Source organism: Hibiscus syriacus, unplaced genomic scaffold (assembly GCF_006381635.1).
Source record: "Hibiscus syriacus cultivar Baekdansim isolate YM2019G1 unplaced genomic scaffold, ASM638163v2 tig00000002_pilon, whole genome shotgun sequence".
NCBI lineage: Eukaryota > Viridiplantae > Streptophyta > Magnoliopsida > Malvales > Malvaceae > Hibiscus > Hibiscus syriacus.
The window spans coordinates 114,113-141,779 of NW_024061752.1; the positions used below are offsets into that span (position 1 = coordinate 114,113).

Below are 27,667 nucleotides of genomic sequence, written 5' to 3' on the forward strand. Positions count from 1 at the left end.
ATTTTAGGTCGGGTCGAGTGAAACCTTTTTTGGTCTGTTCGGGTCGGATCGAATCTCGGGTGTAAACTCCCTTGTTATCGTGTCGGGTCAGATATACCAAAAACCTGACTCATGTCCATCTCTAGTTATAGGTAGTCATTTAAAACCCTCCTCTCTTGTCATCCAAACATTAATTTCGAGTTCACTTTTCTAACAAAAAAAAAAAAACCAAAATATCAATCCATCTACTATCTTTAAGAGTTAATATTTAATAAAATTAAAGTCCAAATTTTCATATAAAAATAATAATAAATTTTATATTTAAAGTTAAAATCTTCATATTTATCGAATTTAATTAAAAAATTAAATTTATCATTTTAATTATAATATATTTTAAGAAATAAAGAATATATAATCTCTACGTTTGTCTTTCCCATGACCGAAGGAAACTAAAGTAGTCATAAATGTGTTATTTTCCTATAGTTTATTATTAATATAATTTAAATTTTTTGTTTTTTTCCCAATAATAGTAATAATAAAGTGTACGTGGAACCGTGATGGAGAGATGCGTGTGGCTTTTCCAGACAAAGCGCAAACGCTTGCTTTTGATTGCTGCAAAGTGAAGGCAGCCGCGAAAACTATCTTTTTCCAATTTGTGTTTCACATTTGGGCAGTTTCGGTCATTTGATTTTGATGTACATAAAAGGCTTTTGATTTTATGCTCAAATTATGTATGTAACATAATGTTCGGATTCAAAAATTTTTAAAAAATATATTTTTTATTATTGAAATATTTAATAAATTAATAATATGTTTATATATTAATTATAGTAAATATTTATATATTATTTATAATTATAATTGCAGCTTATATTTGTAAATTAAATTTAAAATAGGAAGACGGTCAAAATCTTTATTTTTTATTTATTGCATCCAAGACGCAATTAAAACCATGATTTTCAGAAATGGACTGGCCGTGCTATTAGTTCACTGGTTAAATTGGTCGAATCGGTCGTAAGAACCGAACGATGTCATAATTATTTAAAAAATTAAATAAAAATATCAAAATCATTTAATAAAAAAATTTAGGTTGAACCGGTTCACGGTCCGATCCGGTTCAAATAGTTCAAAGCCGGTTCAAGCAGTTCAAAGCCGATTCGAACGGTTCTTTGCGGTTCACTAGAACCGATTCAACCGGGATAGAATAAACCGGATCATGCAACGATTCTCGGTTGAACCGACCGATCCGGTCCGATTTTCAAAACACTGATTAGAACACAAGGTATGTATATAGAAAAATCTTTTTATATATAGAAACCATCCAAGTTGCAAGGAATAAAGGAAAAAGGAAAAGCTAGAGAATCAAAACTGTTCCCAGTTAACAACTTTTCTTTTTATATATATAGGAAAATCTTCTTCTTCCCATCTCCTTTGTACGTCTTCAGAAATGGCTTCTTCGTTGCCATCCAAAGATTTTCAGGAGGGTATGTATACATGTACTGCAAATCTTTTCCGTTACTGAATTCCCATAACTATAAGAGAACCTTGGGGATATGCAGGAGCTGTTGATTGTGAGCCTGAAAACGTTCTGCAAAAGCATGTTGCGTTCTTTGACAGAAACCATGATGGCCTTGTTTATCCATGGGAGACTTTTGCGGGTATTTCTTCTATTAATTCCTAGAGAACTGCTGCTAGTTATTTGAATTCTTGTTTTTTATAGGTTTTCGAGCAATCGGGGCTGGTTATTTGTTGTCGTTGATCAGTTCTTTCTTCATCAACGTTGCTCTCAGTCGCAAAACTCGCCCTGTAATTAGCTCTCACCAATTCTTTTAAATTATTTCTAAAATCTATCGTTTTGAATATGTGATGTTAAACAATCAGTTTGCAATGATATATTCATGTATGTGGAACATATGCATGTAGGGAAATCCTTTTTCTCTTGGCTCTCTTATGTTTCCGATTGAGGTTAAGAACATCCAGTTTGCAAAACATGGGAGCGAATCTGGTGTTTATGATACTGAAGGAAGGTACGTAAATCAAAATAAATAAATTTAACAAATTACTTTATTCATATCTAATTCTGAAATTATATATTTGTATGTGTTTGTCTATGTATATCATGTATGCATGCATAGGTTTGTCCCCTCGAAGTTCGAACAAATCTTCACCAAATTCGCTCGTACTTATCCCAATGCCTTGACATCAGATGAACTATCGGCAATGCTCAAGGCTAACAGGGAACCCCAAGATTACAAAGGATGGTAAATCGATTACGTATTCATATTTTATATGTATGTATGTATGTATTAGTAATAGTCTACAAATTAAAGGGAAAAAATTGAACTGGCAGGATTGCTAGCTGGACGGAGTGGAAGACTTTATACTTTTTGTGCAAAGACGATCAAGGATTGTTGAGGAAGGAGACGATTAGAGCTGTTTATGATGGAAGCTTGTTTGAACAAATGGAGAGGGAGAGATCAGCGGCTGCCAAAAAGAAAGAGTAGTTATTAAACTACCATGCTTTTTTACATTGATTAATTAGCAAAAGGGTTTAGTTAATTTGTGGTTTTTATTATGAATTCTTTGGTGCATTTTGGTTTGAGGATTGGAATCTGTATATTAATCGTTTGAAGCAATCACGTTCGATTCATGGTTAGATGTGAGTATATGAAAAGTGATTCATGGTAATAAAATTCACTCATGTTTCGATCCGACGTGAATAATTGTTTTTTCATGTCTGAATAAACATTACTAATTAAGAAGCAGAATTTGAGCGGAGAATATGATAACACATATATATACAGAGAGTTAAAGTTTACATTTTACATCACATAATTGCAAGAGGGAGGGCAGGTGGTGGTGTCCCAATCAAACTGGGAAGCCCCAATTCGCACTAAGAAAGAAAGATGGAAAACAAATTACAATTTTTATGGTGTATTGCCCAACACTTGGCTATCAAAACAGGGGCATTAGGAGCTGTTTCTACCATGGAATGCGAATTTTAGGACAAATCTGTTTGAGAATCGATTGCAAAACATGGTTTCAACGTACCACAGGGGCAGTCACTTGTGCTGCTGCCAAGATACGATGGGAGACCAGACAGAGAAAGCAACAATGACACTCCAAACACGGCGCAGAATGGTCCAGTGGAGTTTGCGACTGATGCTCTCATGTTTCACTCTGTTCTTTAATGTTTCATCCTCTTCTCTTCCAATGATGCTTCTTCTTCCTGTGTTTAACAGGGTGCTTGACAACCTTCTGCCCCTGTATCACCTTCGGCAGGAGTGCTACAATTAAAAGCAAAGGACTCAACATGAAATTAGGTTAATTAATCCAAATATTTGGTCTTCATATATAAAATACAAATTGTTCATTTATTTATGCTTCGTGAGGGCATAGGTCTACACAACATTTATTGGTAAGCAATTGCCTGACACGTTGCCTTCATCCCAACTTTCTCAATGCATGCAAACTATAATTGAATTTACGTCGGCCAAAACTACAATAGATTAAAATGATAGTTGTTGGTGGAAGGTAGGTTTAACGTAGGTGGGTGAAGGGTTGGCGAGCTACAAGGCTTAATTAACTCAAACAACAATGCTGAAAAAGGAGTCGGATTGCTTCTCGGGGATGCGCTTTTATACTTAATGTAAGGCTTTCACAAAAGTTATGAATCTTCTATCCATTCTTTACAATAACTGGTTTTAATATCAAAGTGATCACATTATTTTTAGTATGTAAAATGTCTTTTATGGATACAATTTTAAGGTTGAGCTGTGCTCAATTTTTAATATTAAACCAATATTTTTTATGTTTAAAAAATGTGTCTGGGTTAAATAATTTTTATAAACGTTTTTCAAAAGGTATAGTGTTAAATTAGCTCCAATATTATCAAAATAGTTATTTTCGACTCTAATCTTTTTTTTAAATACTTTGGATCTTTACATTTCATTTTAAGTTAAAAAACACGTCATTTTTTTATTAAATAATCATTTTGGCTCGTATCATTTTGACCGACTTAGGAAAAGATAAATATTGAGGCACCAAATTTAATGATATTCCAAAAAAATAACATATGGGGTGGAATCATGGTTTTCAGAACCGGATCGGTTAGCAAACCGGTCATGCTACCGGTTCACTGGTTCAACCGGTCGAACCGGTCCGATCGGTTGGAAGAACTGGACGACGTCATAATTATTTAAAAAATTAAATAAATATACCAAAAATATTTAATAAAAAATAATTTTTTATATCACAAGTCATATTCAAGCAAGTCTAACATATATAAGTTAAAAACCATAAAATCAAGTGAAACAAAATGATCAAATACTACAACATAATATTTAAGGTAAAACATATAGATATAAATATACTAATTAACATAATTAAAAAAAATAAATTTGAGGCTAAAAAAATCATAACAAAATGATATTTGTTTGGTTTAATTTTTTTTTAAAAGAATATCACATGGCTAAGAAACATAGAAGAGCATCCCAAAAGTCTAAAAAGTAAAAATATGAGAACAAAACAATCTCACATGGCTAAGAAACATAGAAGAGCATCACAACTAACTTCTATAAATAATAGAGGTAATTTGGCATTCAAAATCATGGAGCCTTTTGGTGAGCATTAAGTAAACTATTCTTTCACTTCAATTAAGCTCAAATTTTAGGCTTCAATCGAGCTTCTAATTTTTTTTTGAGTTCAAGCCTTTTTGAGTTTAAGTTTTAATATTATATTTCGAGTTTAAGTTGAACTTGATAATTTTTGCGTGAGTTTGAGTCGAGTTGAGCTTATTTTTAAAGTTTTCAAGTTCGAGTCGAGCTCGGCAATACTCGAGTTCGACTTGGCTCGTTTAACAAACAACATCGTTTGGTTTAATTTTTTTTTAAACAAACAAAATTTCCAGTTTTTTCCGATTTTCAGCTGGTTCGGTTCGAACGGTTTAGCGGTTCTGACAGATTCACTAATAACAGTTTAACCGGTATAAATTAAATCGGACTATACAACGATTTTTAATTGAACCAATTGGTCCGATCCGATTTTCAAAACATTGAGTGGAATCCAGTAAAAGTCGATGCTAACAAAAGCTTTGTCAGGCAACTAATGCTTTAGCACAAATTAGGTAAGGAGTAAGGACCACGCACCAAAATTCAGATTCTCAAACACTCAATCTTTTAATATTTAAATAAAATAAACATTGAATTTTTAAAAATGAACCGCCCAAATCATTTTTAAAATTTTAAAAACTTTTCCCAAACTTTGCCTTTCCCTCTCATTCAAAAAATTCTGAAATTATATTTTTTTAGCTTAATCACCGGTTATTAATTATTAAATTTATTTAAAAAGAGTAAGTACATAACTTCCTCATAATAATATTTAAATTAGATTAATAAAAGGAATAACGTATTTGTGATGAGAGTGTAAAGAAAAGAGCCTTAAATAAATCACAAAATTACATGCAAATTACAGAACCGCACTAAATTCTAAAGTTTCCAATACACACATTACAGCACTTCGCTCTAATACTAACTAAAAATTAATTAAAAGACCTAAAACGTCAATTAGTAGAGAACTAATTGACACCTAAAAAATTTTAGTTAAAAAAGAGCCTAGCTAACGCCGGCAAGTGGAGGAGCAGTGATGATATCGGACCTTTTTTTTCGTTGGTTAAACTTCACAACTTTACTGAGAAACTACCGATGGTTGCACTTTCGGCGGTCGGCCGCGGCCTCGCTTAACACCGGGAGGCGGAGGAGGAGCAGTGACGGTGGCGGCAGTCTTAGCTTTCTTAGGTGGACGTCCACGAGGTCTTCCAGTGCTGACGGGGGTTTTTGGTTTGGGGGGAGCTGACAAATCCTTGGGTTTCGGCGGACGACCGCGTGGCCTAGGTGGTGACACGACGGAACCGGTCGGAAGAGGGGACTTGGGTTTCGGTGGACGTCCACGTCCACGCTTGGGTGGGGCATTGAGATCGGGTTTCATGTAATTGTTGTTCGACATTACGAGTTCACCGCTCTGTTTCATCAGGTTGAGGTGGTGGGAAAGGAGAGTGGAGTGATTCTCCGGGAGATCAGAGTGAGTCAACTCGATGTGTTTCGTGATTGATGTCATGCTCGACCCGTCTTTCTCGTTCAACGCCTCGATGGCTTCCATAATCATCTACCCATAAAAAAATCAGAAAAAAAAAGAGAAAGGCTCAAACGAAAATCTCCATAACTAAAAAAAACAAAGAAAAAACAAGGAAATACAAACTACCTGAGGGTAGTCTGGAAGGGAAAGATTGTTGAGAAGCATGAAGGCCTTGAGTATGATTTGTTTCTTCAGTCGCCATCAAAACTATATTTTCCTTTAAAAATTTTAAATCCTTTTTATTTCCTGAGAGAATGACGAAGTGAGACTGTTGCTTTGTTGAATTTTGTTGTGAGAGTTTGGGATTTAAAAGGGAAAAGGCTTTGGGATCGAAGGGAAGAGGGGGAAGTAGAGGAACAAGAACAATGGGTTGGAGCTATAATCCAACGGCTAGGGATAGCTAGTTCGGTGTTTTATCCAACGGTTTTTGTTTATTTCATACGAGATTACGAGGATTGATGATGTGTTCCTGAATTTTGGATTACTTAATTTCATTTTTATCTTGGGTAAATTACATAAATGGTCCCTGACTATAGGGTACTACTTTATTGAGTCCCTCAACTATTAAAATTTATAAAATGATCACTTGACTATTCGTTATATTCCAAAGTCGTCTGAGTTGGACGTTAATATGTTGACTGAGATATGATAATCGTTTGAGATTTTGAGATAATATTTTATCATATCTCACTTAGCAGATTAACATCCACCTTAAAATGTTGTTAATTTTTTAACGGAAATGACTAGTTTGAGATATAATGAATAGTTGATAGTTATTTTATAACTTTTAATAGTCAATGGACTCAACAAGATAACTCCCTATAGTCGAGAGACCATTTTATTACTTTTAATAGTTGAAAGACTTGACAAAACAATATCATATAATCAACGATTATTTGTATATTTTTCATCTTTTGTTTATTTCCATCCTTTGATTCATGATTACAATAAATTAAAGGTAAAGGATAAAAATTGTCATTAAACTATTTAAAATGAAAACCTTTTACTTTAAAGTTATTAAATATTTATTATTTTTTAATTTTATTTTAAAATAGACATTATGTGTAGTATTAACTGGCATATCTTTAATTGAAATTATGTAATGCATTAAATTGATAGATAACATTTTATTTAACCCTCAATTATATTTATATTTTATTTTGATATTTTTAAAATTAAAATAGTCAAATAAATATAAAAATTATATTTTTTTAGAATTATAATTTTATTAATTTTAAATAATAACTTTTATTATATAAATATATAGTAATAGTTAGATTAGGATAATTTCACCTGGAAAAAAATAAATTATATAAATAATCACTGATATTAAGGAATTTTTTTTGTATTGATGCTTGTTGTATATTGGGAATATTTTCCAAAAACATCTTCGCACCTCTGTCTACTATCTATTTAGAGTCTTGTATTCCTATATGACGAGAGCCTTATAATTAGGCTTATGACAACCCCGTATAATTTATCAGAGATAAATTTGATAACTATCATTATTATAGGTCTGACATTAGTCATTATATTACAATAATATTTAAATTCCGAGAAAATACTGAAGATGATAACTCAACCTCTCTTGCAGAGTTAATCTACACCATTTATCTTCTCCTATACGTCATTTCTCTTCTTCCTCATTGGAAAAATATTGGTTAACAACTGTTCTCTATCGACTGCAACTCTCAGTCCAAGTTAGAAAAGGTGAATTACCAACGATCGACAAGGAACTCCTCTCTTGCAGAGTTAATCTACACCATTTATCTTCTCCTATACGTCATTTCTCTTCTTCCTCATTGGAAAAATATTGGTTAACAACTGTTCTCTATCGACTGCAACTCTCAGTCCAAGTTAGAAAAGGTGAATTACCAACGATCGACAAGGATAATTTGTTTTCATCACAATATTTCAAAAATAACGATTTGGACATTGACGTAATATATTTATAATAAATCGATCACTTCTATTAACAATCATTACTAAAGATAATATAATACTGTTATAACGTGTTAAACTAATTGATGTGACATTTTTCATGGGAGGACAATCACGTTGATTGATTGTTTAGTTCCCTTTTATTTTTAATTAAAATTCGTTTAATTATCTTTTAACTTTAAACGAAATTTAGCGTGAATACTTAGGGGGCGTTTGGATCATGGATTAGAAGATTATTGGTAGGAATATTTTTTCTCATATTGTAATACCCACGTTTAGATGAGAAAGATTCCCACTTGAGGGTATTATCTCATTGCCAACAGTAATTTTTTTAACTTCATTACTGGGAATGTCATTCCCACATATTCCATATGTTTTTGTTTATTCCTGGGTGTTTGGGCTAAAATACCCTTTCTCTTCTTCCCCCCGTGACCTCGCTTCTATCCAGGCAAAAAAATTCAGTTTTTTTCCCAATAAGATTTCTCATCCACTCCTTTTCTTTTATTTTCCCAGTAATGTTACTTGGTTTCCATATTTTGTGTTTTTGTTTCTGTTAACGAAAACCTCTTGAATATTTTCCTTTGTGAAAATTTCATCCGTTTTTTTATTTTCCTCTGTAAAAATTTCATCCATTTTTTAAGGTTTTAGAGTTTGTTCTGAGCGATCTTTTACAGTAATACCATGAAGCAATATATGTGGTATATCTATGCTTCTTAGTTTCCTCGTTTATGTTATTCTCTTCAGTACAACGGAAGATTGTTCTCGCGGCTGCAGTATCATAGAAAAGGATAATAAGGTAGAAGTTGAATAGATCTAGTTTGTTAGAAAAAGAGCAAATGAATTTTGAAGTTTTTTTTATTTGATACAGTTATGTTTGGATTACTCATTAGAATATGAACTAAGGTTAAATTTGTTTCTTTCCTGAAATCAATCCTTCATTCAGTTTATAAGGAAAATGATGAGTGAATTTTTTGGGGTAGACTAGGAGGAGTCTTTGGTACAGTTCACAATAACTGCAAGTCTTCTCATTTACTGATGCCTCAACTATATACATCATGCTAGGATTTTCATTTCCATGTACACACTGTCTAAGATAAATTCATCTATGATTATGCTTACGTTATTATATGTAAAATTCTCAACATAGTTTGTTATTGTTTTAGCAGTGCCTTAGACAAAAAAGCCACATTACTTCAATATACATACATACTCACAGACAAACACATATATTTTGTGCTTTCTCATCTTATATTGTGGTTGTCTATTGGTGCAGAGTAGACTGAATGACCTTCTGCATAGTGAAGATAATTGTGCACTAAATATCTCACAACCTTCCAACTCCTACATTATACTTTGCCTTACTGAATTACATTATCATGAATTTTCAACTACCTAAGTTTGCTCATTATGCATGTTAAACTTGTGATATTGTGTATGATATTATCTCATCCTACACTTGATTCATGCAGAAATTATACTTTCATATGAACCAAATTGCTAATCAAATAAAGTTCGTATACATTATGCATAAAATAGAGCAGATTGCAGTTGCAGTTCCCTAAGTTTTGGTTGCATTTAGTGTTGATTTAGTGTTTTAAAATGTTACATATTCACTTCCATCCTTCTAATTAAGAGGTTTTTCTGTCAGAGTTTTGTAAACTAAATTGTTAATTGCCAATGGGTGACAAATTGTAAGTTGACATGAATAAAAATAATGCTTAGGTTGAAATGAAAACCCAATTTTACTTTGGATGTGAAGGATATGTACTAATATGTGTTGGATAGTGATGAGTTTTCTGGATTGATTTTGGGTTTACTTTTGGGATTATAAATTGAAATTTAGGATTATTTTTTAAGAATTTCCCTGAGAGGTGTTTTGTATAGAGAGAGATTTTAGATTTTTGGATTTCAGTGTTTTAGGTGGCTGAGGGGGTCAATTTACTTTCTCATTTCTAGAGTGACACTGAAATGGGCCAGCCACCGGGATGGAGGGTTGATTGGCTTTCATGTGCTCTAACTATCCTAGGAGTTGCATTGACTCTAATTGTTGATATAGGCATTCGGGGTTCTATAATCGACCCCACCTAGTGGTGTTGGTTGGCCTCTGGTCAAAAGGAAAACAAGGAGATTGTAGAGAAGAAAAGGAAAAATGGAGAAATTATTTTCTTATAGAAATTAATGAAATTGTAGTGTTAGAAGATTTTCTTATAGACAAGAACGAAAAAATGATACAACTCCCAAAAATGTCAAACAATAAAACTTAACCTCATGTTTTATACAGACCTCCACTTTATATTTGACCAGTTTAAGGCCACTTTATGTTCTGAATCAAGAGAGGATGTGGGTGTAATATCCCGAAATTCAGGGTCGGTGACTAAATTGCAAATTTAGAAAACTATGTGCCTGCTTTTGAAATAAGTTAAAAGTTCATGGATTTAATAGTAAAGCTGGAAAGTAACAAGGGTATTATGGTCTTTTATAAGAGAAGATTTTTTATTCTCTCTTTTTAAGGAATATAAAAACGTGAGAAATGAGGAAATCTATCCATAGTCTTCTTCTCCAGCTTCTTCTTCTCCCCGTAAGCCTCAGTTAAAGGTGAGTTTAATTTCAACTGTTTAATTCTTGGATTTATAAGTTGATTTTGATTCTTTGAGTATTATATAAGCTTAAGGAAAGCTTATATAAGCTTTGAAACATCAAGAATAGAGAATTAAAAAGGAAATTATATGAAGGGTGTGGAAATGAACTTTTGTTATAGAAAGGTTTTTGAAGTTCTAAAGATGGATTTGACTTGTCAAGGGTCTAATTAAGAAGTTATAAGCAATAGAATTGAATTTGGAACATGTTGAAAATTTAGTATAATTCTTGAATTACATATGGAGAATAGGATTTTCATGTTGAAGAGGTGATTAATTAATAGAAATGAGTTTGAATACGAGTATGTAAGTTAAGAATAAGAAAGGGGATGATATATGAAGTTATTAAGCTGAAAAAAATGGATTTTCGGGCATAAAAATGAATTATGGGCTATGTGCATCGATGCACATTCAATGTGTACCGATGCATCAAGGGTAAATTTCCAGAAATTGTTCAGTGTGTATCGATGCACAGGAAGTGCATCGATGCACCCCTTAAAATGGAAACATCGATGCATAAGGAGTGAATTGATGCATCCCCTTAAAATGAAAACATCGAAGGTAATTTGTGTATCGATGCATGGGTAGTGCATCGATGCACATGTTAAAGAATGCATCGATGCACTTCAAGGGGAAATTGAAATAGACATTTCTTTTGGTCTAAGAAATGATAGATTAGAGTATATCAATGGGATACTGATATGTATCAATGTATGATTATGTAGATATCGAACATGAACAAGTTCCGGAACAATTATCGAGTTAAGATTCGATCGAAAGAGAGGAAATCATAAAAGTGGATTGGAACTTAGTGAGGCCAAGGTGAGTGCATCTTATTTGTATAAGATTATATGGAAATTAGACTTGTGATAAGTCTATTTCCTATAGTAATAGCTCATTAAGTCTTGATTATAAGTATGTTAACAATATGAAGTGTATGTATGTTTGATTATATGAATTGATATGTTTTTGTATGTGATATGTTGTTTAGGTAAAAATAATATTAAGTGTTAATGAGAGAATATAAAATAAGTTATGAAATTATAGGAATATAGAAGATAAGTCAAGAGATGTATGGAAATGGAAATAGATGTTTATGAAGAGTCATATGAGAACAAATATAAGTCATATGATAATGAAATATAAGACTATGTGAATAAATGGTTATGAGATAAAATATGTAATAATAGGAAAATATAATGAAAGTGAGTTTATGAGAAGTGATAGGAACTAGGTAAACATGGGTAACAGTACATGCATAATGGAAACATGAGTTGGACAAGTACATAGTGGTATTATCCATTATGAGCATTAGTATAATGGAGCTTTTTGATTTAATGAGAGTTAAGGGAACTAAATAAGATTGAATTATAGAATGAAATGGAAATAGTATATCAATTAGGAAACTTGAATATAAAGACACGATACGAATATGTAAGATAAGTTATATGCGAAATATCTATTGAGCTATATAAAAAGATTATAATGAATATATGAAATTGAATTAAGTAAATAGATTAAATTAATACATAAATAAAAATACTATTAAATGATATATGTTTAGAAATACGACATAATTTATATAATCTAAGGGAATACAAAGAAATGAAGTATAAGGTAGATTATATGATATAAGTTATTATATACATATATGATATATGTTATCAAGTAATATGAAAGGACTCTGAAAGTTTATATAAGCTATGTGAAAGTGTTATAGGTGTTTCTATGTGTTATATGAAGTATATATGATCATATGTGAACACGATATTATATGTATGTTTACATGAATACCTGAGAAATGATCTAAGCTATATGATATGAGATACGTGATTATATGCACTTTGGATATATGTTATATGACATAGATCTATGTGACTACGTGAGAAAGTATATAAGTTATGTGACATGTAAATGTGAATCATATGAAAATGTTCTACGCGTAAGTGAACTATGTGTATATATGAATATGTGAAATGACATAAATGACAATGCCCATGTTATGTGTCTTGAGAGTTAGAGGTATAATTGGCATGCCAAGAGTCGAGGGTCTATGCGGTCCTTCGGGATATATATGTATTCCTTGGAACATGTGTGATGTCTTTTGAGACACATACTTGATCCTTTGTATATGTATATGATTCTTAAGGAATTTTCTACGTGGTCTTTAAGGACATTTTATATGTCACTTCGGTGCAATTCTACGCGGCACTTCGGTGTAATTCTACGTGGCACTTCGATGTATTTATACGAGCTGTGGTGACAGCATTAGTGCACAACCTCTATAGACTCATATATACATAGTTCTCACATGTGTACATGGGCTAATAAAGAAATAACAACAAACATATAGTACATGTGACTTGTATGCTTTTGTGCTATGAATAATATTATATGATTTATATGATGATATGTGGATTGTATGATTAAATGAGTCAAATGTTGGTTAAAAGGCTAGGTATAAGAGGATATGTAGTAAGTGATATAAACGATAATAATATTGATAACGAAATAAGGCTAATAATGAAAATGATGGGTGATGAGTATATGTGTGTGTATATGTTCTTACATGTAATGATATATTGCATAGATGTTATAGGGATTTGTTACATGAATAAGGGTATGAGTGATAGCAGTAATTGGTCATGCATGATTACAAGTTATAGTTTATATTATATGCTTATTTGCCTCACTAAGTCATAGACTTAGCGTGTGATTGTTTCACACGTAGGTTACAGAAGTGAGAAGAATAAAGAGCAAAGTGGAGCAAGACAGGTCAGTTACTTCCTATCGAAGATCATATCAGAAAAGATGTCTTGAATTAGATGTATTATGTACATTGAAAATAGTTGGTATGTAATTAATGTTTTGAATTGTATATGCTCTGATCGGTTTTGCAAAAACATTTAAGCTCTGAATAGTTCTGGAAATCTTTTGAATAAGTTACATGTATAAAAGTTTTAAATTTCCCACTATTTTATACAAGTAAATGTTTTGAAAAGTCAATGTGACACCTCAGACTCGGATCCGAGTTGGGTACGGGTTGGGGGTGTTACAATGGGTGCTTCAAATTGCCAAACATCTGATGCTACTGCCTCTACCACTTTATATTTTGTAAGCTTTTTTATACCCATGAGGTGCGCCATCATATTCATATGCTTATAAAAGGCCAAAATGAGAAAAGTTGTTTTCTTCTACATTTTACCTACGGGGTTCAAGTTTAGCAATGTGACTTACTTTGTTTTAGCTTAGTTTTCCTTATTCAGTGTTTTGGTTGCATAAGTGGATGGAAGAATGAGCATTAGAATTGAAAATTAGCATGTTGGAATAATCAAGTTCTTATGCCTTGTGGTAAAAATAATCATTACTTTTGGGATAAGTTTGAATGAATTGCTTACTTCAATTGGCATTTTCTGAAATTGAAGGCTTTCACTTTATTAAATATTTGATTTTTGTAAACAGAAGCATGCCCCTTTTGCAGAAGGGTTCGAGAAGCATTGACAGAGCTGGATCTTTATGTAGAAGTGAGAACCGCAAGATTTCTTTTTAGAAAATTCATTGTCTATCACAATTGACTTAAGTTTTATTAGCTTCTGTTTAGTTTGATGAAACATTTTAAGTCTGATTCAAAACAGTTGATGCAAACAAACAAGATTTCAGTTGTAATTAGGGGGGAAAAATATTTCACTGCAGCCTATTGCAAGGTTGGATTGGATGGGTTAATCAGATCTGAAGATAATGCAAATCCGTAGTCAACCTAAAAGACATGAAATTAGCTGATTTGGTGTCATAAAGTTTGTATATAGAAGATATAATAAATATTCGATTGTGGGTTCCACCAACTTTGAGATTTGTAATGGATGGTGAAATGCCTCCTTATCTGCTTGCAAAGGATTTGATTTTGCAGGAAAGATCGTAATATAAATTCATGAGATAAATAATAATGATAAAGTATGTAGAATTAAGTATAAATATAAAAGATAAATAAATAAATTATTATATATAAAAGATATAATAAATATTATATCTTAGATATTAAAAATAATTTACAACTTTTTATTATTATGAATATCTATGATAAATTATTGTATATAGAAGAATGTAAACCTTGTCGATTGAAAAATACAAGAAACCTCCTAGTGAATGCGTCACGTATGAACCGAAGGTAATTTTCACAATGTAAACATTTAGTTAAATGTTGATGTAAAATTTTAATATATTTTTACATAAATTATGTAAAATTTAATATTAATTAAAATTAAAATAATACATGATATATTTAAATACTCAACTAATATATTATCAACAGATAGAATTTTTATATAAATAATTTTTATTTAAATATTTAGAATTACACTTGTTAAAAAAAATATAGAACAAGGACAATTTGGTAAAATATACATTCCAGTAATCTTTTATTCTTTCAACCAAACAATGTAATCTTACATTCCTGCCAAACCAACCAAACACAGTAATGTAACATTCTAGTAATTATATTCCCTGGTAATCTTTTATTCCCATTGGTAATCTTACATTCCGTGAACTAAACGCACCCTTAAGGAAATTAACACGTAGTGGTGTTTAATGAGTTGAGCAGCTCATGAAATGCTCGAATTCGATTCGATTAAAACTTGATTAAGGCTCAACTCGAGTCCTTAACGAGTTAAGTCGAATAAGGTTCAACTTGACTCGATAAGTTCACAAGCAGTTTGTTAATTTTTTTATAATTTTTAATAGTTATCTTAAAAATTATTGCAATAAAAATAAAGTTTAAATAATAATTATTAATATGATATGATCTTATTACACAATGTAAAATTCTTTCAGTTTTACACAAGTTTAAGATCGTTGGATAAATACAAATAGATAATTGAGATTAACAATAAGAAATGAGAAAATATTTATTGAAAAAAAAAACAATAAGTTAATTTCAATCATCTATTTTCATTCATCAACAGTCCTAAATCTATGTAAAACTAAAACCGTTTAACCTATTGTTTCACTCATCATCTCTTAGAGGGATGGCGTAGCACAAATTTTAATTTTTTATATTTTAAGTTTCTTCATTTTATCTTTTATTGATTATTTAATTTCATACTTCTAAAATTTTATAATTTTCCATCTCTAAAATTTTTAATATAAGATTTTAAATTCGTATATGACATAAATTGTTGCATTGGTCCTGCTCTCTTGGGAAGTGTTACGTCAAATTATATATACATGGGAAGGAGTCGCAAGGACGACGGGGAAGCAAACACCGGTACCGCCACGAGATTCCTCCGCCAGCCCATAGAGATTGCCATCAACGACAATAGCTACCCCGACTCATTCACGAAGCTCCCGAGCCTAGACAGCCTGAACTCAACCAGCAGCCAAAAGTGTTACCAACCCATGATGACGAAAAACGAAGGCTCAATCATCAACCAGGTGAGTGGCAGTGGCTGTGGTGATCTCAACTCGATTTATCATCACAATGACTCGAGACTCACCAACTAGGCAACGCTCGACCGGCTCGTAGCCTCTCACCTGAATGGCGGTCAAACAGAGACATTTGGCTTGCTTCGGCGACCCACTAATGGCATCTACAACAACACCCCTAGTATTACTGATCATCAAGATCTCCAAGTATCACCCGTTCGATCTTCACCACCATTATCATCATCAATATCCACCAACATGCCTTACCATGAAATTCAAGATCATTACAACAGCAAAATAGACATCTAGAGTTTCACCAGAGCATCATTATCGTCTTTGTCATTAACCGACCCACTGTGCTGCCACGTGGTGAATGCTATTGTAAAACAGAATAACCTAATATCCTATAATCATACCGTACGTAGTTCCTATAGTCAGAAAGGTTATTAATATATATAACTGTTATTAATATAAATAAAAAAGTGAAATTTATATTCTTAGATGTCGCAGACGACAGAAAAGTAGTTGTGTCAATGATTAAAAAAGATTATGAACATATACTACATTGTAATCACTTCATATTATTAAAAAAATAATTTTAGACATATCATTTTTGTTAAGTCACCGGTTAAATCTAATAGTAAGTGATTAAAATATAAGTTAAATGTAATATTAAGTATGATTTTTTAAAAAATAATAATAAAAATAAAAACACTCAAATAGATAAATGACTAGATGTATATATTTTTTTCAAATTTTAAGAATTCAAACTGAACCATATCATATACACCTTTACGGCCTTATATCAAAGTACTACAATTGAGTTGAATTAATTTTAAGCTAACATATATGAAATTAATAACGAAAAAAAAACTTATTTTCAGTTTCAAATATAAAAAAATTCTTTTTCATTAAAAATATTTATAAGTTTTCATTAAAAATATAAACTATGCTTTTTGATTGATTTATACGCTATATTTATTTAATGAATTGAAGTAGTTAAAGTAATAGTTGGATATTAAGTAGCATCTAGGGTTTCAAATTTATACCTCGTCAAGAATTTATATAATGAATGTTCAACAACCCTATTCAAATTATATAAAGATAGATAAAGAATCCGACTGCTGGTAACTCTATGGCAGAGATTTGTCCTGAGGGTGTTGTGAATGTCTAAACCTGCCAAAGGGTTCGGGAATTCGTCCGGTTCGATCTTATTTGGATACGAGAAAAAATCATAAATAAAGATTTAAATTAAAAATAATTAATAATTAATTTTTTTAATAATTTGAGGTGATTTACAATGCAGTATTTGTTTAATTTTTTTTAGCTATAATATAAACATAGTTGTTTGTATCTAAAACCTGTAAGGAGAATACCATCTTTTTTAACCATTAAAATCACCTAACGAGTTATTATAAATAATAGGTTCATTCTTGATGATGTTTACTTGATGAATAAGAGCATACTCAGAATCGAAATTGTAGGAAGTATTGCCTAATCATTCATATGTTATGTTATCCCGAAATCTCTTTGTATTTAATCTACAAAATCTTCATTATTAATTCTTTGTATATTTTAATGTTATTAACCGTCCATTCATTTCTCATTTATTTATCTATTATTTATTTTTTTATATAACCATTCGATCTATAGATCAACTAATTTGGATCAGATATTGCAAAGGCGATGGGGATCTTCCCAGCTTGCTCCATTCGCAAACATCAAGATTTAAACCTTTAAACTTGCTTGAGGGATTTAATATCTCATCCCACTGCACCAACTGATTCTTTATCCATTTATTTAACCATTCATGTATACAAACTCATATGATTGGTGTAGTCTTTTACTTTATACTCAAATCAGCAATTGAAGTAAGAGGTTGCATTAATCTATGATGAACTGATTCTATCTCAAAATTAATATGAAAAAAGAATTAAATTAAGTGTAAAATATTTTATATGAATTCATATAATATATGGTTAAAAAATAAAATTTAATAAGTACTATTAATGAAATTTCAGTGAAAAATAACCCTCAGAAAAATGAATTCTTTTATAAAAAATAATAACAAAAGCATGCAATTCATTAAGGGTGAGCAAGAATGTGACCTACATTGATTAAACATTAATTCAAGGTCTTTGGGTGGTTGATATATATATAATATATATTGTGATAAATTTAGCATTCCAGCTAAGTATGAAACTCTCATGGGGGCCTCAGTAATAACTTTAATATAAATTATAAATATTTAATAATTAAAATAAATACAAGAATATACGAAGAGAGGAGAGGGTAGTTGCAGTGTCATCAAGCCTCCTTTAAATGCACACCCTTCCCTCTATAATGGCTCCCCAGCAAACATTCATTTTATGGGGTAACTTTCCTTACACAAAAACTAACACCTTGCCTGCATAAATCTTCTCTTCTTCTTCCCATAGAATCTTTTGAACACCACAAACCCTAAATATAATATATTACTTGGAGAAATATTTCTCTCTTTTCTCCAACCGACGTTAAATTTCACCATTCTTTTGAAGTTTTGTTTATGGGTTTAGTTGACAAATGCTGATTCCGAGAAAGTTTCTACGAATCATGCTTTGTCCTTAGGTGACAATACTGAAGCAAATTACTAATATTAAAACCTTACCCTATACCCTAGGTCAAAACCCTAGTTATGGTAATATTTCGTTTTTAGGGTTTCATCTGATCTTTCCGTGGTGGATTTATTGCTACATTAAAAACATCACTGAAAAGGCTAAAGCCAATGCTTTCTCTTTCTCTCTCTGATTTCATCATTCACTAATCACTATAGTAAAAATTTAAATAAAAATTCTTACAGTCATTATGTTAATTGTGAAGAGGATTAGGCCCTGTATGAACTATCCTCTTATCATCTTCATTTCCAGAAAACACAGGTGAGCTTGAAGGAGGTTGAAAAGAATTTGCAGTATCAAAAACCCAGACTTTCCTCGGTGGAGCGGACCACAGAGACTTGCTCCTTTCTTCACGAACAGCAGAACGAAAACCCAAGTGGGAGAAAACCAGGATAACCCACAACAACAACACTGCAGCTCTTGAACTTGTCATTTGCAGAAACTGATAAAAGGGACCATAAAAGGTCAAATTTAAGCTTGAGAAAATGTAAGGAAAAAGAGAAGAAAGGAACTTGTTTTAACTCTGGTTTGCTCCTGATCTTATGGGTCTGGTCACATGATCTTGGCCCTTGATTCCTGGAACCTTCTTCTTAATATCTTATATATATATATTTCTGAAAATCTTTGGATTTTGAACCTTTTAAACTCTTCCACTGCTGCTCCTCCCACCTTTTGTTTTGCTGTTAGACGTGTATGCTTTCTGGTATTTGGAGTTTGTTTGTTTTATAAATGGTATTACATTTGTTATTATATTTTGTACTCTGGGAGAAGGTGTTGCGGGACTGTCCAGTATTAATAGCCCTTGTCTGGGGAATATATTCAAAATCTGATTTATATAAATATAATAGCATTGGTAGAACAAAACTTTAAGCTCTTGTATTGTTCCACAACCAACCATTTACTTTGTCACATGCACGTTGTTTCATAAATAACGTTGAATAATTGTTAGTGAAAAATAAAGATATTAACACTGATTAATATAAGAATAAGACTAATATACACAAAAAATTATCTAATTCGAACAAATTATCTAATTAAAGACTAATATACACAAAAAATTATTGAAAGACTAAATTTGAGGTTTTTGTGTGTGTGGTGTTTGTTCAAAATTATGAACAATGAGGAGCATCGTTTTAAGTATACTAACAACATATCACAAAATTAGTCTTATTGGTTGATCATCGGAGAAAATCAGAGCATTAGCACGTTAAACTTTTAGATGAATTTTTGTCTATTTTGAGAGGGTTTCACATAAAACCAATTAGATAAGAAAAAGGAAATGTGAACATTTTGATATCGATATTGCCACAATTTGTGACCAATGATGGGCGATTGTTTAAAAGTTTGATGGTAAAATCGATATATCTCTAAATTTCAATGCCTAAATGACGTTGTTTTGGACATCAATAATCGCACCAAAATGATATTTTATTTATGTCATCAATGTGGCAAGAAGACTTGTCAATATCATCATATAGATAAAATTTAACTACCCAATAATATTATTGAAGCTAAAACTATAGTTTAATTCTATAATTAAAGTTATTAAAAATTTAATGGTATATCACGTAGTTTACCCTTAAATATCAAATTAAAGGACTAATGTACACCCAAAAAATACTGAAGGAGTAAAATGATTAAAAAAGTTAAAAAATTCAAGAAGGTAGCTTCATTCCTATCCAAAATTATGATTGATTTGGTATTGACCGGTCGTAGGTTGGTAAAGTAGTTTTATTACCAAAGCGTGGGATCCTCCTTCCCAATCACATTCAATACACAATAAAACCGTAAGACATCCACAACTCCACCATGGCTGGCGGTTGGGCAATGACAGCTAAACCTTCTTTCATCACTTTAATAAAACGATGACATATTTTTTTTTTTGGGATAAATCAAGATTTTTATTATCCAGTAGCGAAGTTAAATTACAACCAATCAACAAAAAGAGTATTACAAACAAACAAAGAACAAAAGATTGGTTAGACTATCCCATGCATTACAAAGGTAACAATTAGTGCAATATAGTCTATTGATAGATTTCCCCCTTAGCCTTATACTAATAGAATCAATGATTTCATTTAGCAAGTTGTTAACAGTTCGGGATCTTCCTTGAAAAAATCTGCGATTGCGTTCTTGCCACAAATAGTAGATATAAGTGTTCCAAGAAATTTTCAAGATAGTGGTGATTAGCGATTTCCCTTTCCACATTGAGCTAGCTCGAAAGACCATGTCATCCCAAGTCAGAGCAGTGTAGCTCATGCCATTCAAGTGAAGAACAGATTTCCAGAGTTCAACAACCAAGGGACATTGAGAAAATAGATGATCCCTTGTTTCATTAGAGGTTCTGCAGTTAACACAAATACCAGCAGTGCTTAATCCCATTCGTTGTAACCTGTCACTAGTAGGTAACCTGTTCAAGATGGCCATCCAAGTAATCAAACTATGATTTGGTAAGTGCATATGATACCATATGAGTCTATGCCATTCAACTTTCTGCCCTTACATCCTGATTTTTCCCCAGATTTCCTTTGCGTCCAGAATACCAGAAGAATAAAGAGGGTTAGCAGTGTTTCTCAGTTTTAGAATTCTCTTAATACTCCAGTTGGTATTAGAACCAGCCTCGAACTGCCAGAAATTGTGCCCCTTAAAAACATAGTTATTAAGCCATGCAACCCAGAGGGAACCATCACTTGTAAAGATCTTTCTAATGAGGCTCATAATGCATGCTTTATTCTAAATTGATATGCTTTTTAGCCCTAATCCTCCTTCAGACTTTAAAAGACAGATTTGATCCCAACTAACTCTTGCTCCAGCTGTCGATTTGTCAGCTTCTTTCCAAAAGAACCTTGAGCATAATGGGTCCACTGATTTTAAGATAGACACTGGGAGGATTAATTGTTTACACCAGAAATTACTGACACTAAATAAGATAGATCTGATTAACTCAAGTCTGCCAGCATAGCTTAGATTTCTGGTAGACCAGTGGTGTAACCTTTGCCTTATATTTTCAAGCAGTGGTTCACAGTCCTTCAGATTAAGTTTCCGGGTAACATGAGGGATTCCAAGGTATCATATAGGTAGACAACCAATTTTAAAGCAAGAAAAAAATTTCAGTTCCTCTAAATCCCTAGAAGAGATACCCGCAGAGAAGATCTCACATTTGGAAGAATTTAAATGAAGACCAGAAATTTGATAGAACTGATGGAGAACACTCAAGACACCAGCCACATAGTCGATATTTCCTTTGCAGAAAATCAGTAGATCATCTGCAAATGAGAGATGTGTGAGCTCGATTTTCTTGCATTTTGGATGAAATGAAAATATTCCTTTGGCAGCAGCAATATTAAGCATTTTAGAAAGAACGTTCATTTCAAGAATAAAAAGATAAGGGGAAAGAGGGTCCCCTTGTCGTAGTCCTCTGGCTCCTTTGAAATAGCTTAATAAGGTTCCATTGAAAGCAATAGAATACGTAGCTTGAGTAAAACAGATTTCAATCCAAGAAATAAAATTAGGAGGAATATGGAGGGCATTAAGGATTGCGGTTAAGAATCTCCAATGCAAATAATCGAAGGCCTTGTGTAGATCAATCTTCATTGAGCATCTTGGAGAAGTGGATTTCCTACCATATCCTTTTATCATCTCCTGAGCCAAAAGAGCATTATCAATGATATTACGACCCCAGATAAACGCAGTCTGGTTTAAAGAGATAATTCCAGGCAGAAATTCAGTCAATCTGCTAATTGGAACTTTAGGAACAAGGGCGATAATTGTGGAGTTGAAGGCAGGATGGATGTAGTTGTAGCAGAAAAAATATGTGACAGCGTTGGTGACATCTTCACCCACAATTGACCAGCATTTCTTGAAGAAAAAAAATGGAGAGAATCCATCTGGTCCTGTGGCTTTATCATTTCCTTGAGAGAACAAGGCTTTTTGGATTTATTTAGTAGTGAATTCCTTAATAAGAGAGTGAGAAGCTTGTAGAGGAAAAGGACAATTAAGGAGATCTTGATGAGTGGAAGGGTCGATATCCTTGACCAAAGGGTCAGCAGTACCAAGCAAATTAGAGAAGAAATAAGTTACTTCATTAGCCATGGCATCAAAAGTTTCGAGTCTATTACCTCTATCATCAACAAGGACTCTTATAGTATCCCTCTTTTTTTTAGAGGCTACAACAGAATGAAAAAATTTGGAATTTTTGTATAATTATTTTATCCATTGAACTTTAGCCTTTTTCTTGAGAAATAAAGATTCAGTTTCTTCAAGGGTCCTCAATTGATCTTGGATTTCAAGTTCTTTCACTATTGTATCCTCACATTTGAGAGAGAGAAGATGCTGATTTTTTCCAGCTCGATTCTCTTTAATTTCTCACGATCCGAAAGATTGCTGAAATTTTCTTTGTTAAAATTCTTGAGGCAAACTTTGAGTCTTTTAAGTTTGGAAAATAAAATCATCATGGGGTTGCCTTGGATATCTTGGAACCATGAATTTTGAACAACAGTGAGAAAACTAGGATGTGAAGCCCATAAATTAAAAAATTTGAAAGGCTTGGGTCTAGATGTAGGGAGCTCTTTTGATAGCCATATGATGGCCATACTGTGGTCAGAGACACCGGAGCAAGGAATTCCACAAAGGATTGCTTAAAGAAAGAGTCCCAACTAGGATTTATCAAAATCCTATCAAGTTTTCTAGCAAGAAAAAGGTCATGTTGCTTGTTACTCCAAGTGAATTTAGGTACAAAATAAGGGTGATCAAGAAGGTTGAGCTCGTAAGTAAACTCTTGGAAATCACTCATATCAGGAGAGGTGTAAGACCCTAACAACTCGTGGTCAGAGCTTTCATGAGAATGCAAGAATATGTTAAAGTCTCCTCTTAAGACCCAAGAGAATGATCAACAATAATACTAACTTCCTTTAATTTATGCCACAACTGTCTCCGGTTAATTCCTTCATTACTAACATAGATTGCTGAAATGAAGATTGGATTACCAAAAACAGTACCTTTAGCAGTGATACATTGGTCAGAGACTTGAATTATAGAAAGATTAATTCCCTTCCTCCAAAGTAACCAAATTCTGCCATTAATGGTGTGTTCATAATTAGAGCAAGCATTCCAATTAAAGAGTTTAGAGGTAAGGATAACCTCTGGTTTTTCCAATTTAACTCTGGTCTCCAAAAGACAAAGAACATCTACTTTATTTTGTAAGTCTCTAAGGATCACTTTATTTTATTTTTGAGGACTATTAAATCCTCTAGTGTTATAGAAACAAACAATCATTGAGATGGTGTTCTCAAGGAACCCCTTTGACTTTCTACAGGGAGAGACTTAGCTTTATCAAGTTCGTCTTTCTTTTTAGATTTAAGCTCCTTAACCAAAATAAAAACTCCCTTTCATGCAGCTCTAGGCTTCCTTGATTGAACTTCTATAGAAGGAGAATCCTCTACTGAGTTGAGCACTTCAAATTTGTTGCTTGAACTAGAAAGGTAGCCATTTTCAATTTCCTTTTTAGGCCTTCCTCTACCCCTTTTAGAAATTTCTGATTGGGTAGTTTTTTCATTAACAAGAACTACAAAAGCCTGGAAAGAAGATTGATCATTTCCCGCAGGAATATTGGTAATAATAACTTCAACAGGCTGACTAGGAGGATTACCAGCAGATAAACTATAGTTAAGAGATTCAACAGTCTGAAGATTTGAGAGATCATTTCCATAAGCTAGATTAATAGGAAGGTCAGCAACTAAGTTGTCCTCTAGATTCTTAGGTAGTGATACATCAATAGCATTAGGAACTTTGAGCTCTAAGCTGTTAGAAGTGTTAACATGTATAACAACTTCTTGGGCATTAACTTCAGTTTCAATAGAAACAGAATTAGAAGGTTCCTTTAAAGCTTCAACACCTCCAATGTGTGTTGCAGCCGAATTAGAAGTAGTAACTTCCTTCTTTTTCCAGATTTGGGAAACAAAAGGGGTAACAACAGATTTTAGTTGGCAACCTTTGTCATAATGACCAAACACCATGCATTTCTTACATGAAGGCGAGATCCAAGGAACCTCTACCTTGATCGAGGTTTTTTGGCCATCCTTAAGCTCAACTTCAATGAATTTAGGAATTAAATCATTAATTCCTAATTCAATGCATACTTTTGCAAATTCAAGCCTAATCTTAGCAGCAGTGATTGTATCCATTGAGAGTGAAACTCCAATGGCACTAGCTATGTAACTAAGCCCTATACGATTGAAGAGTTCTAAGGGAACATTGAAGAGATGTACCCATACATGAATTTTTGTTAAGTCAAAGCTTAGGGTTTTCAAATTTGGTTCCCATTTACGGAGGATTAGGGTTTTGTTATGAATGTGTCATGGTCCATTACTGAGGACCCAATCTCTTGTAGAATCATTATCAAACGAGAAAATAAATAGATTAGAGCCAGCAGAGCTAACCTGTATTCTCGAACCCATCAGAGCTTTACTCCAGATATTGTTAACTATTCTTTGCAAGGAAGAGAAGCTGGGTGCGACTCCTAGAAACTGACCCACCAGAGATAGATTCCACTCGGAAATTCCAGCATCGAAGATTTCTGGGGGGTGGACAATCGGTTTCCTATCGCTGACATTTGGGGGGGAATTTCTAGGTCTTGAGATTCAGAAACTTTGAACAGTTTTTTCCAATCCATTAGGAGAATGTAATGGTGAAAGAGAAAACTCAAACAACAGAAAGGAAAGGAAAGCTAATCGGTGAACGGTCGACGGCGAATTAGCAGGAAACTCGGGCGCCATTAGTCCTGCTAACTTGAACCCATAGCGTTTCCTTAACGTGCGCCATCTTGGTCTACTAGAATACTCACCATCTTGATGACATATCTTTTAACCTATTATATATTTTAATTTCTTTTCTTAAAAACATAAATCAAAGCAAGAATTGCTTATGAAATAGGATTAAAATTGCAAACCATGAAACAGATTTGTACATGGATAATCGATATGTACAGCTTAATTCCTGTATTTGACAGTCCTACAATTCAGTATTATTTCGATCAACAAGGCTACAAAGCCCAACACTACCGATATTGAATATTTGCATAGCTAAGATCAAAGTATCTGGACATAAATTCGAAATAATGCTAATGAACCTCTTCATAACATAACCAGATCATACAATATTCATAAGGCGAAGCTTCTCCACATACATACATGCATATACATGTAGAGAAAATATAAATAACAGGATCAACAAACAGGCAAGCTTTTAGAAAACAGAGGTAAAGCATGAATACTTAATAGAAACTAATGAAAGAATAAAACCAACCGATGTCCTCTGTTGATTTAAGCCTCCATTTGCCACAGCATATATGTAGCCATTTAATTTGACCTCGTATATCAAACAGGAAAGCATTGCAGTAGGAAGGACATTTGCTGCTCTTGAGCTTTTATGGATCAGATGTTAATCACAATGCAGGAGCGAAAACAGCAGTGTCCGACATAGTAATGTCGATAACGGTCATGGTGACCTCTTCCTCATGCCAATAAACGCCGAACGTCGGGCTGGTTGTTGGCCTTATCGACACCCCGGAAGCCTATTCTATTTTGAAGATGGACAGATTCGAGTTCATCGATATGTTGTTTACATTATCTGGTGTTATTTTCATCTCTGTCTAATACGGTCTCTCCAATCTCCATCGCAGCAAGTTCTTTTGCTATTATCTTCAAAGTCGTGAATTTAAAACTAAAGTTATGAGAGTATCAATGGGAAACACTGATTGGAATGTCGATTCCTGGGACAGATATTGAAAATTTCATGCATGCAGGGGGGTTTATAATGAAAATTGCTGATTTTTTTCTTTTTTAAATTTCAATATATAAAACAGCTTGTATTGGTGAATCCTACGAGGGAGGTGATGGAAAAATTGGAGAAATCAAATGAAGCGGGTGATTTCTTGAGACCAGATTGCTTGTTCACATAGGGATTCCTTACTAACCTGATTTAAATCTCATCTCTCTCTTCCCATGCCGACAATGATTCTTTCTTTTACGTTAACATACCTCAAAATGCCGACAATGATTCTTTCTTTTACGTTAACATACCTCAAAAGTTATTTATTGAATAAATTATATCATTAATCACTAAACTTTATACCATGTATTAATTTTAATGCTAAACTTTAAAATATTTTAATTTAACATCAAATTTTAGTTTACGTTTCAATTAAGACACTGGAACATTAAAATATTAACGGTAAGATGACATGATATTTTGGCGTTCACATAAAATTTAAGTTTTTTATTTTATACTATAATTATTTTCATCAAAATAAGGTTTTTTTTATTCATATTCAGTCGTCATCGAAAACCATCATTTTTGACATCTTTTTTGGTCATCTAAACATTGATGGGTCGTCGAAAACCATCATTTTTTGACGTCTTTTTTGGTCATCTAAACATTGATGGAATCATATCATCGTCCTTATTATTAAACTAGCCTCATCATACTATTGTTAAAAAAGATTGAAATATTAGAACATTAGACCTTTAGATGAATTTTCATCGATTTAGAGTGAATTTCATAAAAAAAATCAATCCGATATAAAAGAAAAGAAAAGTGAATGAAATATTTTAACATTGATCTTATTGTAAATCACAACCTATAACGAATACAAAGGAGCAAAGGAGCTTATAAATTTTGACAGAAAAATAACGATCACCTTATCCTACAGTTAACAATGTTTATAATCAATATTCTAATTGAAACATAAAATTCGAATTCATTCATTATCCGTATTGAAATTGAAGTACATATATTTTGGACACACTCTATCTCTCTCCTTTTCACGTGTTTGTTCAGATAGACCAGAACACATGGAACTCTATCACATGAATTATATGCATTGCCCACACACCACACATGCCTAGCTAA

The 27,667-nt window shown here is 32.6% G+C and overlaps 1 protein-coding gene and 1 pseudogene across 1 annotated transcript; one reads left to right on the forward strand and one right to left on the reverse strand.

Moving 5' to 3' along the window:
• Positions 1 to 1,332: 1,332 nt before the first annotated feature.
• On the forward strand, positions 1,333 to 2,635 carry LOC120192937 (probable peroxygenase 4). The gene is made up of 6 exons (XM_039195799.1): positions 1,333 to 1,463; positions 1,539 to 1,637; positions 1,700 to 1,785; positions 1,903 to 2,006; positions 2,115 to 2,240; positions 2,330 to 2,635. Exons 1-6 carry the CDS (start codon positions 1,427 to 1,429, stop codon positions 2,481 to 2,483), a joined length of 606 nt encoding a protein of 201 aa, XP_039051730.1. The 5' UTR covers positions 1,333 to 1,426; the 3' UTR covers positions 2,484 to 2,635.
• Positions 2,636 to 5,439: 2,804 nt separating this feature from the next.
• LOC120193901 lies at positions 5,440 to 6,396 on the reverse strand (annotated as a pseudogene).
• Positions 6,397 to 27,667: the final 21,271 nt, after the last annotated feature.